This window comes from Choloepus didactylus, chromosome 1, assembly GCF_015220235.1.
Source record: "Choloepus didactylus isolate mChoDid1 chromosome 1, mChoDid1.pri, whole genome shotgun sequence".
Lineage (NCBI taxonomy): Eukaryota > Metazoa > Chordata > Mammalia > Pilosa > Megalonychidae > Choloepus > Choloepus didactylus.
In genome coordinates, this window is record NC_051307.1 from 227,302,335 (window position 1) to 227,322,319 (window position 19,985).

General features: G+C 33.6%; 1 protein-coding gene and 1 pseudogene across 1 annotated transcript in view; one reads left to right on the forward strand and one right to left on the reverse strand.

The window, feature by feature from the left end:
- The window catches only part of PPP4R2 (protein phosphatase 4 regulatory subunit 2), an 84,405-nt gene extending 66,526 nt beyond the window's left edge, over window positions 1–17,879 (forward strand). The window contains exons 4-9 of the mRNA XM_037800385.1: window positions 9,457–9,550; window positions 11,123–11,160; window positions 12,262–12,336; window positions 12,633–12,776; window positions 13,482–13,771; window positions 14,027–17,879. Coding sequence (XP_037656313.1) covers window positions 9,457–9,550; window positions 11,123–11,160; window positions 12,262–12,336; window positions 12,633–12,776; window positions 13,482–13,771; window positions 14,027–14,346 — 961 coding nt within the window. The 3' untranslated portion in view covers window positions 14,347–17,879. The remainder of the gene's footprint in view (window positions 1–9,456; window positions 9,551–11,122; window positions 11,161–12,261; window positions 12,337–12,632; window positions 12,777–13,481; window positions 13,772–14,026) is intronic.
- Window positions 3,898–5,028, reverse strand: LOC119510310 (annotated as a pseudogene).
- Window positions 17,880–19,985: the final 2,106 nt, after the last annotated feature.

Here is a 19,985-nt window from a genome sequence, read left to right on the forward strand (position 1 = left end):
TGGCATAAATGTCCTAAACTTTTTCTTCAGGTATTTCGTCACATGAGATTTACAACAGGATAGTATAATCCAGCTAACCTTGTGTTAATTGTTCCTTTGTTTATAAGTGAGGGTCTTGCTTTAAAATACCAATCCTTAAGCTTTGGCTTCAGATCTTTTACTTGGGAGAAAAATCATAGCTGTATGTTTGTGGTCCATCGATTATAGTTGCCTTTTGGGCATGGAATGGGAAGGAGTCTTTCATTTTACTGTATACCCTGTTGTACTATCAAAAATTATTTAATCATATGCATATATTTTCTTTTCAGTACTAGTTAGTATTTTTAAGAAGTACATACTAAGAAGAAGCCACATTCTATATATTAGAAGTATGTTGCATGACTATTTAATTGAATGTTCAAAATAAGAATGCTTCTTTTGGAGATATTCATAAATAGTGCTATTATGTTAGATAGTCTATAGACTTTTATAGTGATTCATCTTTTATTTTGATGAATTATGGCTACCATTTTAAAATAGAGTTAAGGTGAAACAAGTCAAATTCTACCACTGCTTTGTGAATATTATGCTAATTTACTTGTGATTATGAATTAGTATTAATTATTACCATTTTTGGTTCTTTCAAGTTAAGTTCGACTAGACACAGATCCGTGTTATTAAAGAAATCTAAACATTTGTAATTTCTTATTCTGTAAAATAGGCATTTGGCCTGCTTCAGAAAATGATTTAACCATTCATTAAATGCCTAAGCCTACTTAAATGTAATTGCCTGAAAACATTTTTCAACTTTTAACACAAGTATTTTGAACTTCTTATATATATGCTTATGTGAAATTTAAATGTTCTCTTTACTTTAAAACATTATTTTGAAGAACACAATTTTATTGCTATTTTACAATAAAACATATATAGGCATATTTTTTAAATCTGATTTTCTGGAATGGCAGTTTATGAATCATTTTTCCTAATCAGACAATTCCAGTCTTTATCAGTGATATGTTGAGATTTTTCAGTTTTAAAATTTACCCCTTTGTGTCTGTAGTATATTGGTATGCCGAAATACATTTGTAATCTTACAATTTTATTTTCATGTTTTGAATATAGGTTAATTGTTGCTTTTTTTCTTTTAATATTTACTTAGAGTGGTAAGTAGAAGTAAGATTTTGTTCTTTTTATAACCAATTTAAGGGCTTGTCCTTTTTAGTACACCCCTTCACCCCTTCCCCCCATTTATAGGGATCTTTTAAAGTACAAAAGTGATGTATGTCAGTATATTTCAGAAGATCCCCAGATATCATAGAAATACATAAAGAATGAAAGTGGGATCATGTTATATGCTAGTTGTATTTTCTTTTTAGAAGAACTTTGAATATCTTCTCTATATTAGTACATTTAAAGCTACTTCTGTTGTCTATTTATTTGAAATGGTTGCATTGTTTTCTATTATATGAACAGGTTATAATGTATTGCCTCAGTTTTTTGGTTTGTGGTATTTTTTGGCTTTTGCAAAAAACATTTATAATGAACGTCTGTATATCTTCTTGCCTTGATGAATTTCATGTATTAAATGTATGTGTAGATTAGTTTTTGTTTTTCTCATTTGTAGAGATGATTGCTAGGTCAGAAAGTAGGTAAAAAGTATAAACTTTTTATTGGTAGCGCCAAATTACCCTATGTATACATAAGTGCAGTATTTTTACATATTAGTTGTGTAATTCTTTAATGTCTTTGTGTGTATATGAATTTGTATTTCTTTGATTGCAGGTAAGGTTGAACATCTGTTGTGTTCAGTGCCTTGCCTTTTCATGGTCATTTTTTATTTTCTTACCCTTTGCTGATGTTATTGGTAAATTTATTTTGTTGGGTTTTTTTGTTTTATTGCTTTTAATTTCTAAAGGCTGCATATGAAATGTTTCATAGTATTTTGCCGTGAAAAAGATTGTCCCATTTCTAATGTTAAGTTAGCATGTTGTTAGAATATAAATTTCCCTTTTTCTAAGCTGAAATTGTTGTTCACTGTTGCTTGATTTCCAGAATTGTAAGTTTCTGGAGGGCAGGGATAACGGTCTCTAGAACAGTGAGTGCCTGCACATAGTAGGTTCTCAAACAGATGATTATTGAATGAATGAACAAATGGATGAATTAATGAGAAGAATAAAAGTACACTTCTCTATCTGTATTCTGATTAACAGGACAAGGAAGAATTATAGAAGTTGAATGTTATTTTTTTTAGTCATATTTCCTCATTCTTTTAAAATTATTTTGAACTTTAAAATTTTATATTGAAGGGTGGATTATAGATACTCTTCAGAGTTGAAGTTACCATTTTGAAGGGAGTAGTAACATCAGAAATGAGAATAAAACAAAAACTAAAAACTTTAATGGAATGTTTGATTAAAAGATATTTGTTACCATTTTATGCCCTCTGCTTGGGATTAAAAATCAACAAGAGTACTTGGGCCTACTCAAGGTAGAGCCATTTATGGAGATTGTCTTCCTATAATGGACAGCACGAACATAATTTAAAAACTGCTAGTAGCTAATATTTGTTCTTGTAATGATACACAAAAAGGAGTTTTGAGGAGTGGAGAGAATGTAACTTGCATTCCTAGTTTTAAAGAGATTTCTTTTTATGTCCTCTAAATTACTCAGAATGAAAGAGTGACGAGTGTAAAATCAGATTAATCACTTAAGTGTTGCCACTATTTTGACAATGCTGTCAGATCCAAGCCCTTTCTTGTATAAGCAGGAAGTTTTACTCATTGTGGATAGTAGACTAAAATAGGCATTGTATTGTATTTATGAGGAGGTCTGTGAAAAGTGCATAACTAGATGATACCTAAAAATCTTTCATCATTAGGTCTTTTCCAGTCAGTCACCGCTGAGGACTGCTTATCATCTTTTGCTGTGATAGTCTTTCTGACTGTCCAATTTCTCCTCTAGTTTTTTTAGTGTACAATAAACCAGATTTTGCTTGGTTCTGGAAATTTTTAGATAAATGTTTTATGTGTGTGTGCATACACACACACGTTTATTTAAAATTTCTGCACCTTAGTGGATGCTGTTTTATACTTTTTTTATTCTTTAAGGTTATGTATGAGATTTTTATACTCTGAAAATCTGAATTATAGACACAGAACACATACCTCTTTTTAAAATTTTGTATTATTTGATTTACAGTTAGCTCTAGATTATGTAGGGACAAAGGAATGGTTCTTTAGCCTTTTGCTACTTCTTCTCTTATTCCCGTGACTCATTTTATTGCTTTCTGGACTTTCTGCTCCTCAGTTGGCTTCTGTTAATCATTTATGTCAGTATTTGCTGAGCATATTCAATCTGTTAGTTAAAATGTATTTCATTTATTGTTGCTCCCCTTATTTGTTTTAGCATAAGTACTGGAGAATTTGCATTATTTAGTAGCCCTCCCTCCTTACTTTATCACCTGTCTTGCCTTGCCCAATGGTTTGATGTGATACACCAATAAAACTTTTAAAAGTAAATGATAGTAACTAGTAAAAAGCTAATTAATTTTCTCTTTAAGAGTTGGATTTTCTTGCAAACTGGAGGCTCCCTTCTTCCTCCCAACTCCCCTGCTTCCCCCACCATCTGCCACCTGTTGCCTAGCACCTGTCAAGCTTTTCTTCTGAGCTAGTGGACTAGGCAGACCCCAAGGCCCCTCAGTCAGCTGCCTGCCTGAGAAGTCCACTGGGTCAGGGAAGAGGGAGAGCAGGTTTCAAAGTTTTCAAGAATGTAAGCCCTTGCATGTGCACCAGCTGCGTGCATTCTGAGATCTAATATCCAGACTGTTCCACTGTAACCAAATTGTGCAAATTACTAAGGGTAATGGGGAGGGATATTGTGTTTTTCTAAGACAGAGCAGCCAGACTTTTTGGTCAGTTAGTAGCCACTGAGGTACGCAGTTCTTTTCTGCAGTTGCTGTTGCCAGCCTTAGAGCTGCCTTTTCTCCGTAGCCATCCTCTTCTCTGTACCCACCAGGGCTTCCAAGTATTTCAGGGTCTTGCTTAGGATCACTAATTTGGGGGCCTTGGAGCAGCTGACCAGTGTGGGTACCTGCTCCTTCATGGACAAGAACGGAGAACAGAGGTCATTCTGCCTTTTGCCTTCTAAGAAGTTCTAATTCTTCCTGTTGGTCATGTCCTCAGTATCTGAACTGATAGGTTTGTGGTGGCAGGACTGGGACACCTTGCTTTCTATAGGCATGGTCTCACAAGCTCTGCTTCCTCCTCATCTTCCTTTTCCTTGGAGCATATCTCACCAGAGCTGCTTCTTGGGGACTTCCCTCTGGAGCCCCTTCTGGGGAGCAGCTTTCTGGAGGGAAGTAGGCAACATAGTTTTGCTGTAGGTCCAAAGGGTCTGCTTGCACCCTGTGGGTGACTACTTAGGACACCCAGAGACTGTCTCTTCTCCACTGTCACAGTGTCGATTTCTTCACCCTCCAAGTCTCAGCAAATTTCTTGATACAGGCATACCTTGGAGTTATAGGAGGCTTGCTTCCAGACCACTGCAATAGAGCAAGTCACACAAATTTTTTGGTTTCCCAGTATATGTAACAGTTATGTTTACATTATACTGTAGTCTGTAATGTGTGCAATAATATTATGTCTAAAATACAATACCTTAATTTACTTTATTGCTAAAAAAAAAATGGTAACCATCATCTGAGTGAGTCATTATCTTTCTGCTGTTAGATGTTGATGACTGCCTGGATGTTGATGACTGCTGACTGATCAGGGTGGTGGTTGTAAGGTTGGAGTGGTTATGGCAATATGTTAAAGAAAGACAATTAAGTTTGCTGCAACAGTTGACTCTTGCTTTAATGAAAGTATCTCTCTAGCATGAGATGCTGTTTGATAGCATTTTACCCACAGTAGAACATCTTTCAAAATTGGAATCTATCCTCTCAAAACCTGCCACTGTGTTACCAGCTAAATTTATGTAGTAGTATTCTAAATTCTTTGTTGTCATCTCAACAATGTTTATAACATCTTCACTAGGAGAAAACTCCATCTCAAGAAGTCATTTTTTTGAAGTAATACCTCATCTGCTTAAGTTTTATCATGAGATCACAGCAATACATTCACATCTTCAGGCTCCACTTCTCATTCTAGTGTAGGCTGTTTTGTTTACATTGAAAATCTGTTTAGTGTAGCCACCTTCATCAGTTATCTTCTGGACAACCTGCTGTAGCTTCTACATCAGCATTTGCTGCTTCACCTTGCACTTTTAAGTTATAGAAATGCATTCTTTCCTTAAACCTCATGAGCCAGCCTTTACTGCCTTCAAACTTTTCTTCTGTACTTCCTCACCTAATTGTCTTTCTTTAAGATAATACCGTCCTAGAATGGAGAGAGTTAGGGCCTTACTCTGAATTAGGCTTTGGCTAAAGGCAGTGTTGTTGCTGGTTTGGTCTTCTGTCCAGTCTGCTCAAACTTTGTCCTTATCAGCAGTAAGGCTGTTTCACTTTTTTACCATTTGTGTGTTCACTGGAAGCACTTTTAATTCCTTTAAGAACTTTTCCTTTGCATTCACAGCTTGGTTAACTGTTTGGAGCAAGAGGCCTAGCTCTCGGCCTGTCTCCGCTTTCAATGTGCCTTGCTTTCTAAGCTTAATCATTTCTAGCTTTTGATTTAAAGTGAGAGACATGGGACTCTTCCTTTCACTTGAACAATTAGAGGCCATTGTAGGGTTAATAATAGGCCTAATTTCAGTATTATTGTGTCTCAGGGAATAGGGAGGCCCTAGGAGAGGATGGGAGAGAGATGGGGGAATGGCAGGTTGGTGGAGCAGTCAGAATCCATGCAACATTTATGAATTAAGTTTGCCATCTTATGTGGGTGCAGTTCTCAGTGCCCCAAAACAATTACAGTACTACTATCAAGGACTACCGATTGTGCATGGATGGATAAGTAGAAAAATGGGAACAAAAACTAAATGAAAAATAGGATGGGAGGGGAGAGATGATTTGGGTGTTCTTTTTTACTTTTTTTTTTTATTCTTATTTTTACTTTTTCTGGTATAAGGAAAATGTTCAAAAAATAGATTGGGGTAATGAAATGCACAACTATATAATGGTACTGTTAACAGTTGATTGTATACCACGGATGATTGTGTGATATGTGAATACATCTCAGTAAAACTGAATTTAAAAAGCAAATTTAAAAAAGTATTACCGTATTAATACATTTTGTACACAATAATTAAAACAAAATATAAAAAGAAATAAAATCACAAGTAAAATAAAATCACAGGTCACCATAACAGATATAATATTAATAATGAAAAAGGTTGAAATATTGTGAGAATTAACAGAATGTGACAGACATGAAGTGAGCACTTGTTGGAAAAATGATGCCAATAGACTTGCTTGATGCAGACTTGCCACAAACCTTCAATTTGTTAAAAATAAATGCATTTATCTGCAAAGCACAATAAAACAAGTTGTAGTTGAATTCCTTTTAGCTTTTTGAGGTATCCAAGACCTGAGCTTTTTTAAAAAAAATCAGTAAATAGAGGCAGATTGCAGTCAAATTCAGATATATAACTAAAGCGAACGTGTGTTCCTATTTAATTAGGGTCTGTTACTTTCCTTGGAATTAAAAGAAATATTTTTGAAGACAGATAAACTTAACGGTGTTACTCTTCTCTAGTTGGTCTTTGGAGTGTTTGCTCCTTTCCACTATGTCCATTTAAACAGTTGGTGGGATCAGGATGGTAATGATAGGAGTTAAGAGTTATCAAACACTTTTTAAAATACCATAGATACTGATCAGTGATTTATATACATTATGTCACATTTAGTCCTCATGGTAACCATGAGGAATGCACTTTCTGTTTTCCAGGGATTTTTTTTTTAAGCCACATTACTTCATGACTTGTACATTAGAAGTAGAACAGTTGACAGCTTTTGGTAGCATTTCTTTTGGGTCTTTTACTTAATGTATGTGTTTTGTTTTTTAGTTTTTTATTGAATTTGTAGGCAGTATATAAATTTAAAATGCTAGATAGTCATGTCCTTTTAAATTTTTTTGTTTCCTTTTATTATAATCTAAATTTTTCTTTTTGATATGGGCAAGTAAGGTAATACCTCATATTGCAGAGAAAACTGAATGCATAATATTCTACAAAATGATTTAAGTTTACTATACATCTTTGCTAATTAACATCTTTTCTTCACACCCTCAGATTATCTGTGTGATATGTTTAAGTCCTCTCCCACCCCACCATACATTCATATTTGCTCTTCATTCTTCTAGGTACCTTCCTCCTCATTATGTCTCTCTTAATTTATCTAGTGTTTTTTGTTGGGATTATTTATAGGAATTATTACTTTAGGAGGTAGAATGAACTATTTTGTGTGTGATGTTTAGTGGCATAGTAACAGAAAGCAAGCTTTTCTTTTACTTGCAGTCATTTGGAATCGATTTATCTGGTTTATTATTATGTATCCTTTTAAAGAGCCAGCTCATGTTGTGTCTCAGATTTATGTTTGTTTCCCCCAGAACACTTTATTCTGTCTCCATGAACCATGCACATAATATTACAAGCTTTTATTATAATTGTAATTACATATCTATCTGTTCTTGAGCAAGTATGGGTATTTCTAGCTTACAGTTAGCTCTCATTTAGGGAAAAGATTAAAAACTACAAACTTTGTAAAAAGATCCTTTGATGGGGTTGTCAAGAAAATGATCATATTAATGTTTTCAGTGGATACTTGTATTTGCAAGTAATGTTTGATTTTATTTTATCTTGTCTATGTGAGGAAAGGGGAAGTATTATATGACATTGTAGTGCCATCTGTTGGACACCTGGTAAAATAACTTTAAAAGTCTCTAAGAATGCAGACTCATTTTATCACAGGCTATTATTGTTGGTATTGCTGTATAAACAGATGCTTTTACCCCCTTAAAGCGGTCTTAATATTCACCAACATAGACAGTAATAATTGGCCAGCATTTACTTACTAACCTTTGTAAAGAAAATTAGGCAAAACATTTAGTATAAACATCATAAAATGGGGTGTTCAACCATACTGATCTGTTAAAGCTAATTTTAATTTAAGAAAAAATATTGAAAGAATTTCAGTTGGAGGAAAACGCCTAACTAGACAATATCTGTTTAAATGTTTGTACTGATTAAATACCTGAACACTTGGTGCTATTTCATTTATGTTTGAATAATGTATAAGTTCTGTGTTTTAATTATAGATACCTAATGAAGGAATATCATAGGTTGGTGTTTGTTTCAAGTTTGGAGAAGAGTGAACTAGAAGAGAGGCCGAGGTGTAGGCACACCACAGATATTCTAAAATTCATGATGGCATTACATTTCAGATGCATGATACCTGGGCCCTTATGAAGGTTTCAGTCAGTTATAAGAAAAGACAGTTTTAAGAAACTGATGTTGTTTATTGTATATGAAGCTTGAGGAAATGCTTCTAAAACATTTTTAAATGCAGCTATAGTTTTGGGTATTAGCCATAGATTTTCAATTATATGTTGTTTTTATAACAGTGAATCACACAGTTGTATAAACTTAAACTTAGTGTTTTCATTATTAGTTAATGTTGGTGGTGATGTGCTTTGTTTTTCTCTTTTCCATTTTAAAGTTCTTGGTTTTGAACAGTATACTTCACTCTGACTAGATTTTCAAAAACAAGGAAAAGTGTTTTTTCTCAGAAACTTGAAGGAATTTCCTGTAACAGTTGATGAATGAACATCAGAGAGGTTCTGTATTTCTAGCTTCTTCAGAATATTTGTGATGTCAAACATTTTATCTTATATAGTTCATGCTAATCTTTTGACAGTACAGTATTTTCTCAGTTGAAGGTTCAGATGCTAATTGAGAAAAGATAGATGCTTGGCCTCTGAAATAATAAAGCATTTGTTTTCATATGAATATTTATGCAGTTTTGTATTTGCTATGATCAAGTGAAAATTTGGTTGTGGTGGAAGTGTTTGATAACAAAAATAAGGTACTTACTAAATACTGAGTGTCCTTATATGTATTTAAAGTTTGATGAAACATTTAGGTTGTATATAGAATAGTAATTATAAAACAGAACTTTATTTGAAATACTTTTCATGGAATCATTTGTCTTATTCTATCCAATAACAAAATCATCATATCATTTGTAGTTTTATTCAAAACACTAAAGAAACCTTTATAGCCAGAACACTTGAGGAAGAGTTTCTATATTTAAATAAACTCTAACTTGATAATTTTTGCATTGTCTCTCCTACATACTTTTAAAGAAGCCAGGTGTGCTTCACTGTCTCACCTTTGCTTTTTCTATGTCATCCGTTTTCCTGTTGTAGCATTTTCTTCTGTGGATCAATACACTGTGACTAGATAAAGCTTTAAATAGCAAGAATAATATTTCTAATTCTCTTGATTATTTATGACCTCAAACTGTAAAATTAAACTCTTTTGCAGTATCCCTTTTACTATTCAGCGACTGTGTGAATTGCTAACAGATCCAAGGAGAAACTATACAGGAACAGACAAATTTCTCAGAGGAGTCGAAAAGGTATTTATTTTATTATTGGAATTATATTACATTAGCGTCTAATAGAGTTTGTGTAAGATGTGTTTCGGAGTTCTTTTCTTCAGATAGGTTTCCCAAGCCTACCTGAAGTTTTCCAAGTTGTGTTCTATCCTTCAGAGAGACTTAATAGAAGGGGCAGAGGAGGACTTGCATCAATTAAATTTGAGGAAAGCAACATATTATTGTCTCTTGGAAATTCACAGTACACCATCAACATGTTAAAGAAGTTCTACATAGACTTCGTAGTTATTTGCCTATGAAATTCATTTTCTTAGTTCTGAAGCTCAGATATATGTAACTTTGGAAAATCACTGGTACAAAGTATTTAAATTAGGTATTAAGTGGGCGGATTTAGATCATATTTAAGACGGGTAACAGTAGGTTTTTTGTGGTCAAAGGTGAGTAGCTAAAGGGGAGAATATGTCAGTAATAAGAGAAGGGCTTTTGGACAAAAGAAACAACCTGACAAAGTCATTGAAGTGTTTGAGGGAATGAAAAGTAAACAGTTGACTTGTCAGGAATGAAGAACGAATGAAGGAGCCCTGTGGGAACCAAGATCGGGCCAGTAGGTTGTTAATTCCCTCCGCTGATGATTGATTCTAAAACATAGTCCAGTGTTCATTTTAAGGTTCTGCTTCACATTCAGTGTTTTTTATCCTTGGAGTAGGGATCCAAAACTGTTACTTAGGAATATGCAGTATATATCTTAAGGTCTTCATTGGATTAATATATTTTCATTGGATTAATATGTTTTGTTGAACATCATGCTCTCAGTTGAATAGGTTCCCAAAGGTCAGGAAATTTTTAGTAATGATTCCCACATTTTGACAATCTTTGAATGGGAAAACAAGTGTGTCATTGTACTCATACCCAGGCTCTGCATTGAAACCAACACTACAGGGCTTCATAGTTGTGTGACATTGGGTAGGTTATTTAACCTAAGTCTCAGTTTCCTCATCTGTAAAAAGTAGATAATTATAGGGCTGAGGGGAGGATTAAATGTGTAAACCACTTACTCTGGCTCATAGTAAAATTTCAACATTATTTGACTATTATTAAAGTCATTTTTTGCCAGTGTTTTGCTACATAAAGGTTTGCATTGCTTTCCTTCAGGTTTCTGATGCTACACTTCAAGTTCTGGATTGGGTACTGCTTTATAAGGAAAATCATTGTAATTAGGTTTTCTTGGCATAAGTACTTCAATCTCTAACCATCTTTAGATGATTCTATATAAAATAAGAGAGGATGGTTCCACTATATTATATGTAGTACCTAATGCCTGGGCTCCAGAGTAACTAGATTAGGCTTAAAAAAAAAGAATAGTGACAAAAAAAGTGGTTTCATAAGATACTATATTTTGGTCTTTTGTTAATTGTTTTAGTTATTTTGTTGTTTGGTCAAGAAATTTCCATTTTTAACTGTTTGTTTTCTTTAATTAGTAAAATTCAAATAAATGGAAACTTAGCAGAGTGATTTTGAGAAATTAAAAACAATTTAACACTTTATGTTAAAGTGTTTTTCCTCATATTAAATCCCCAATTTTTTAAATTCCAGAATGTGATGGTTGTTAGCTGTGTTTATCCTTCTTCAGAGTAAGTATTACAGAGATTTTTCTGTTTCTAATAAATTATTTAAAACATAGATTACATTTATTTTATATGTAATTAAGCATAATAACATTTATAAGTACTAATGATTCTAACACCCATTCTTCAAAGTACACTATTACCAGTAACATTACCTGTAAGTTTCTCTAATAAAGAAATTTGGATTAAAGAGATTGGCAATTTACTGTAATTCTCATGTTGTTGGGTTTATGTACTTACTGTCATGGCACTCAGAGCCCTGGAATCCCATCCTGGATACCTTTCCAGGGCATCTCTTGGGCACATGACTCCTAGCTTTGGAATAGCTTCTTGATGGCGTTCCTCTTCTTGATGGAAAAGCACTTCCATTAGTCAACATTAATGTAACAAATTAAGAATTCAGTTTAGGGTAGGGTTCCTCAACCTTGGCTCTTATTAACATTATGAACCCGATAATTCTTTATTGAGGGAACTGACCTGTGCATTGTAGGATGTTTAGCAGCATCCCTGGCCTCTAGAAGTCAGCACACCTCCCATCCCCACCCCCAATTTGTGACAACGAAAAATGTCTTCTGGTATTGCCAGATTTCCCTGAGGGCAGGTGGGGAGGTTGCCCCTATTGAGAACTACTGGTTTAAGGTTAGACTTCAGATTTCACAGAGTAAAAGAGTAACAACAGTTAAGTTTGATTTTAGTACTCTTCCCAAAATACACATGTATTGTTAAATAAGAGAGTGAAGTGAGATAATCCCATAATATGATGTGTTTTTTTAGCAGAGAAACTATTAAAAATGTGTATATGACAAAAAGGAAATGTTTTTGTTTATGAAAGTTATCAAGAGTCATCTTCCATTTACCTTTAGTGAAATGTTTTTTATTTTGGTAAAGAACATGACGTATTGTGGAAAAAATTTATGAAGTGCAAAACAAATTATACTGACTTGTAACAGATTTTTTTTTTAATGCTCATAGTGTATGTCTGAGTTATTTCTCACAGAAATCCAATTGTTCTGTGAAAATGTGATCTTAAAAAAGATACTTTTAGACCCATGATTCTTAACAATGTTAGAGAATTCAAAACATATATGTGCCCTTTTTTTGAAACAGGAAAAACAATTCTAGCAGTTTGAATCGAATGAATGGTGTTATGTTTCCTGGAAATTCACCAAGTTATACTGAGAGGTAAGATTATTGATTTTTAATATCTAAAGAGTTCATATTTTCTTAATTTTGGTTAGCAAGTTCTCTCTCTATATAAATATATCTCCTAGCCCCCTGTCCTCCCAATGGTGGTGGGGGGGGTATGGGGAATTAGAATGTGTTTTATATAGGATCTGCTGAACAGAATTAGTTAATTTGGTGCCCATAAAACTGAAAAAATCAAAATTATGGCATATATTTCTGTGGCAGGTTCATGTAAGCATACCTTGGTGGGGTGGACTTTTTACTAAAACAGATGTTCGTTTTTCTTATCATAGGTCTAATATTAATGGGCCTGGGACACCCAGGCCACTTAATCGACCAAAGGTTTCTTTGTCAGCTCCAATGACAACAAATGGCTTACCGGAGAGCACAGATAGCAAAGAGTCAAACTTACAGCAAAATGAGGACAAAAATCACAGGTTTGTATGTGTTTTATATTTAAAAGCAACATAAGTTTTCTTTAAAAGTTAAAATTTTTAATGGTTTTCAGCACTCGTTATTTACTGTTTACAGTTTACTATTTCTCTGGGGGACAGAACAAGGTTTTCCCTTTGCAGCTTCAGCACATGCTTGAGTTTGAGCATAGACGACTTACAACTGCTAATTGGGAGATCCTGTGTAGTATGTAGGGTCTTAAGAATTTAGAGTAGTCATGATACATTTTATTTCTTAGTGTTTTTGAAAATTAATTGAAAAGAGATAAAGGATCTCTGTTAATGAATTGAAAATTTGTGAATAGTGATCTCATGGTAGATCATAAAAGAAATCCTTTTATCTATATCTGGTCCCAAATTTTCTATATCACATTAAAGGAAAGAAGACCCAGTGAACCAAGGGGATTTAGAAAGTATGTCCATACGAAGACTTGTAGTTTTATTATAGGAGGACAGTTAACTTACTGGAGAATTGAACAGAAAGATCTTCTAAATTGTTGACTAGTTCCTAATGGAGAAATATTTATGCAATGCATTGGTTCCCTTGAAATTACTCTCTTGTGTTTTTCATTTCCCAGATTTTATAATTTAACATTGACATTGAGTGAAAATTTGAGCTTAAAAAAAAATGAGAATGTAAAAGATGAGGAAAATAATCTTATTAATGACGCTTTTAAAAAACATTTACAGTGACTCCCTGACATCTGGATCAGAAAGTTCCTCAGTGAGCCCTATAAAAAACAAACATCCAGATGAAGATGCTGTGGAAGCTGAAGGGCATGAGGTAAAAAGACTCCGATTTGACAAAGAAGGTGAAGTCAGAGAGACCGCCAGTCAAACAACTTCCAGTGAAATTTCTTCAGTTACGGTAGAAGAAACAGAAGCATCAGCTTCATCTCAGGATAAAGACAAAGAAAGTAGTTGTTCCAGGCAGCACTGTACAGAAGAGGATGAAGAAGAGGATGAAGAGGAAGAAGAAGGTATTTAGAGACCATCTGTAAAAGGGTGGAGTAAGGAGATCCTCAAATTCTTGTACTTCATTTTTTGCGTGAAAGAATGTAACGTAATGGAACTCCTTTTAATGCTGATGTTGGGCTTTTCTCCTACCTGTATATAGTTGCTGCTGAGTTTCAGGGGATATGCTTTGAACTGTAGAATATCAGAGTTCATGAAACTTAACTGTGGAAGTATTTTGAAAATAAAATTTAACTACAACAACGTTTGCTTATTTTTAGAGTCTTTTATGACATCAAGAGAAATGGTCCCAGAAAGAAAAAATCAAGAAAAAGAATCTGGTGATGCCTTAACTGTGAATGAAGACACTTCTGAGGAAAATAATCAAATGGAGGAATCTGGTCTGTCTCAAGCTGAGAAAGATTTACATTCTGAAGGTAGTGAAAATACAGGCTCTGTAAGTAGTGGTTCTGACTGTCACGAAACAGAAGAATTAGTAGGATCCAGTTCCAGTAAAAAGGGAGAGATTCTCTCAGAATCATTCATGGAAAATGACGACGAGTCCACAGAAGTTACAGATGAACCGATGGAACAAGACTAACTATTTAGAAACATTTAGATGCAGTATTTTACCTACAGTTCTGGTTTTACACTGTATAAAACTTTTATGTAATAAAGTGGACCTTTATAAAGTTTTGCAAGAGAAGCAGGTTGTAAAATAAAGTACTTTATGGGATAAATCCTGAAAGAGTTGTACATGTGAGAACTGTGACTATCAGCTCCTCTGGGTCCTGCTTACCGCTGACTTTTTTTGGTCTGGTCAAATCAGTGGTTTGTGTATAGATTTTTTTTTTTTTTTTTTTTTTTTTTAATTTAGAATTAAAGTTTTTAAACTGGAAGGTAATAATTATAATTTTGAAAACCTTTTGGAAATTATCACATTTAGTTTATACATATGCAAGAGAGCTTTTTGTCTTGTCTCTTTCTGACAACTAGCAGTTTTCATATTTTGGTCATAGTTTCAGCATTTTAACATGGGAATTATAGGGTTTCATGCTGGTTTCCAGATTTTATTGTTTGACTATGTACAATGGAACTTTAAGTCATATATACATATATATATATTATTCTAAGGGGGGAAATGTTATATTTTTCTGTTTCTATAAGAGATAAATAAGGTGGATACTTTTTTATTGGTAATGATTAAGTTCACCTCTTTCAGAAGAGTTACTTCCTCTTCTGAGTAATTTAAATAAAATTTGGCCCTTGTGAAACCCTGGAAATCTTAAGTCTATTGAAATACCAGGTTAAACACATTCCAAGTGATCTGTACAAATTAAAATTCTTTTGTATACTTCTGAGGTGCCTGAGAAAAAGACTTCATTATTTATGAGAAAATGTGCTTTATCTTGGAAATTGTGTTCAAACGTTAGCTTACTATTTTGTAGAATGAATGCTTATGAAGCTGACATAAGACCATCTCAGAAGAACCGGGCAGGTTCCTTGACCTTTTGCTTGCTTTTCTAAACATTGTGAATATTACACATTTCTTTCTAAATTATTCTAGAGTATGCAAATGTCAATGGTATGAAACACCACTGTACTGGAAGAATTAATATATTACTTTAGTAATGTACCTGAGCTAAATGACTGAAGCTTTAGGGATACATAGAAACCAACATAATTTGTATGACATTTTGAAGTGAATTAAATATTTTTGAACATGCTTCTTCGACAGCCAGTGTTATATTTTTCAGATCAACACAAAGCACAATGATTACTCTAAACTCAATATTTTCAAATTCACATATTTAAAGTCATGCAAGCTGCAACTTCCCTGTCAAAATTACTGGCTGCCAAATTTATACCTGTTTCTCCAGCTGTACCTTTTGATATTTAGAATTTTTAAATTTCTGTAAAGTAGATTTTGTAGAATGTAATGTGTTCACTGCCTTTGTGAAGCGGTATATAATTGTATAATTTCTGTGTGTAAACTGAATGCTTGGGCTTTCAATACAGTATTCATATAAAGCAATAAATATTAATGTTATGAAATATTCGAGTACATTTTTATCAAAATATAAAAGAATCCCTTTTTTAGTTTTCAGTACCTGAAGTACACATATGAACTTATAAAACTGATGCAGACTTTTCTGACACTGTATCATATACTTTGGGGTGATTTGGGGGTTAAACACAAGTTTTGCGTTTTGACTACTTAAATTCCTATGACTAAAATTACCAAAAAGATTTGGCTCCATTTATATGTAGGGTAATATACTACTGACTGACTTGACTGTCAGGTTCACAGCAGCTAGATGATATATTTATGAATATGTCTAATAGTTGAAACAAAAATTGAATATTGATTTACTGTACCCAAGAGGGGAGAAAAACATTGTAATTTTTTTTTAATTTTGCAAAACTGTTAAGATGAAGCAAATTTTAAATGACATTTATTTGTAGAGACCTATTACTTTATTTTGTTCAGGAATATTTTGCCAGTGAGAATAGATTTTAAACATTTTGAGTTTAGAAATTTTGAATTTTCTTTAGAATGTTTATGAAATTGTCAATAAACCTATTCTTTAAGATCCTGCTATTAAAGAGCTGATATTTTTAATTGTAGTGCCATGGACCATTTGTAAACAAATCACTTTACTTTCATTGGTTATAAGTTGAAGATTTAGTATCATGACTTTGAGGTCTGTGGTTTTATTTGTAAACTTGCAATTGCTATTTTTGCAAGGACAAATGTATTTCTTTATTAAATAAAGTATAATGATGGTGAATGTACCAAAATGCTATCACTTAACTCTATGAGAGATCTGCATTTTAATCTATAGTTTACTATTTATTAGATATTCAAATATTGATCATAGATCAAATTTGTTGCTGTTTATACAGATAATTGTAGAATGCTCATGAAATATATTCTTTAGGGTAGGTGGAATATTTCTAAGGTTAAATTGGGGAACCTTGTTCAGCTGGTTTAAGGCATTGATGGCTATTTGGAAGTAAAATTCCTCAAGTATGCATAGGTGCACTTACATAGACTTTGCTTAATGAAATTGTCTGTTCTAATGGTAACTGATTCGTTTGTGTAAAGGTTAATTTTAGGCACATTTTCTTAATACACATCAAGCAAAGTCATATTAAAAGAGCTGAATGAAGAATCAAGAACTCAGTGATTAAAAATAATTTTCCTTTTTGGCCTGGAGCAGATTGTTTACCTGTTAGCCTCTAGACTCTGAACCCAAAATGTAAAAATAATTTGAAGATGCTGATGAGGGAAGTGAGAGTACATATTTGTTTTTGGTACTTATTCCTTTAATGTGGAAAAATATCCTAGTACATTTTTGAAAATACATCTTTTTCAGTTCTGAAAACATAGCAGAACAGAATAAGTGGTGAAAATGTCATTTTAAATATTGATTATTAGATTAATTTAATTAATTCACTTAGCATTTATCTTAACTGTACCTTTCAAAAGTGTGTACTGAGCAGTTGGATTGCCAGTCCAGGAACCATAGCCCTTTTTAGAAAGGCAACCCAGAAGTTCTGGGCTAGAAAGTTTAGCCTGATAAAGCATTGAGGTTCAGTGTTTTGTTTTGCCGGTGTAGATAGGCATGTATTTATGCAGTTTTGCATTTGTAAAATCAGACACCAATTTTTCAAATAATGTAAATGTAATATACTAGTTTACTTATAAAGGTATTTGGGCAGAATCTAAAGCTGCTAAAATGTTATGAAAAATGTAACATGAATTTTGCAACTTGTAGAACCAAAGGAATTGAAAAAATTTGGGATAGTGTTTCAAATTGTCTTCTGAACAGGAGTTTCTTAAATACACTGGTATTGATAAAATGAAGCTTAATTCTCGAGATTTGTGCTAATCATAAAATGGATGAATGCAAAAACACCTTGTGATTTCATATGGAATTATTAAAGTTAGGTTTACTGGATTATTGGCCTAAAAAGAATGCTACTTTGTATTGGTTAGAATACATCTAATAGTTCACATTAAAAAAAAATAATCAGTACACTTTCTTTAGACTTTATTTCAACCTGGAGCCTAGATTACTTTGCCAAATGTATTATTTTCATAATGCAATAAAATATAAATTAGAATAATCTCTTCAAGTGTGGAATTATTTTCTTTTTTGCCATAATAATTCAGCCCCTACCCTTCACCTCAGATAGTTCAGGAACCATAGGCAACGTTCCATATCTATGGGGAGGAAATCTTAATGCTTGACTATCACATCTCTGTTCCTTAGGTGATAACAGGATGATTCAACAGAGAGCATGCATCTGAGTTAAATGGACAGCTGTGGCTCTGTGCTAGGCAACCCAAACCTGGTTTCTGACAAAATCTGGATTTACCATTTTACATTTCTTTGTTGGCATTGGCACTAGTTTGCATGGACAGATATACAATATTTGAGTTAAATCTCCCATTTCAGACAACCACAAGGTAAGATGTGGAGAATTGCCGTAAATGGAAAGGATAAATATGTTTTCAACTCCAATATTCATTTCTTTATGCATATTATTGTGCAGTAGGTGACAGTAGATAGCAATGTTGTGGCTTGAACATTTACTTGAAATTAGTGCTTGATAAGAATACTAGTCAGCATATTTCTAAACTAAATATTTTTGGGTTTTCACTTCTCACATTTGATCTCTGTAACTTATCCCCACTTTAATTTTATTATTTAAGAAGTGATACAGCAGAAGACTGATTCTTCCACTGGCTAGGAATAAGTTGTGTGATCTCTTAACTACTGGCCTATCTGAAATGAATATATTGTATGTGAAGTCTGCAGACTCTGTGTTACTCATATCTTTATAGCCTCAAAAGCTAGCCCTGTGCTTGGCAAGTGGGTAACAAAGCTGAAGTCAAGTGGGCTGTGTTGGTTCTGGCTATACAATACAATCTGCTTCAAGTTTCTAAGTTTTCCTGTGTCTACTTTCCACCCACTTCAAGGATGCTTACTTCACCAGTGGGACCTTTGTTTTGTTGCTAGGTTTTTGGCATTGGGGGCAATACACATTGTTGGACATTTCTAACATGAGATCAGTGGGCATTTTCGCCACACTACCAAGAGATATGTATCCCTACAACAGTAGACTGGTGTGACTAGTTAGATGAGCTGCCCTGACCTGTAGAAAGGCACAGTAACCACCTAGTAGTTAGGGGATAGGTGTTTCTACAAGTGGGGAGGTTGTGTCATTGAACCACCCTGCTTTAGACAGGGTATAATAGGACATGATACCGAGTCAAATGCTTGAGTTGAGAAATTTCCATAGTTGAGGAGGCTGAGTAACTTAATGCTGCTTATTTGTGCTGAGAATTTCAGGGATAAATATGTGGCTAGTATTCTGAATTCATTTTGGATAATATCATTAATCTTTGCATTGTTTGTGATGTTACGGAATGGAAAGGTAATCTTGGTGGTGACTGACAGAATTCTCATATGCATTTAGGAATGCACACAATCTCCCCCTTTGAACCTGGCCAGGTCCCTAAAATTAAGTTACTCGGTCAGAATTGAGAACACAGTTTTCCATATAAATCACTTGAAATGTGACTAGACTTTCAGACCATTAGACAAGAAGCTGTTTAGTCCTTAATGCGAGTATATCATAGTAGTTAAGTATAGCATTTATAATATTTCTACTGGAAAATGGGGGCCATTTTCCAAACAATGCAAGTGTGGACTCCTTCACAGGTAGAGATGTGTCTGGGAAGATCCAGCAGTTCACCAGCATATTAGTTATTTTAAACTCAGGGGTTATGGATTTAGCATGAACTACTAAGTATATTCTAGTATTTGGTGATTCAGAATGCAGTTGAATTTGCAGTGTCTGGTCATTGTGACCTTTTATTTTTGTTAATGAATATTGAGAGTGTATTCCAAGTTTAGGAGATGGGGGTAAATTTCCAATATAACTCATCAGTTCTCTTTAAAAAAATAAGAGCACAGAAAGAATTCTAGGTGTTTGTTCAGTTTGAATTCCATGTGATGCGTTTATGGTTACCAACTCTTCCCATTGACCCAGTGAGATGCCTCTGCTCCAGAGCCCAGTGGTTTTATCCATTATGTTGAAGTGCTTTGTCTACTCTTTTTTTAAAAATTTTTTTTCTATCTTATTTATTTTTTAATTAAATTCAGTTTTGAGATATATTCACATATCATACAGTCATCCATGATGTACAATCAACTGTTCATACTA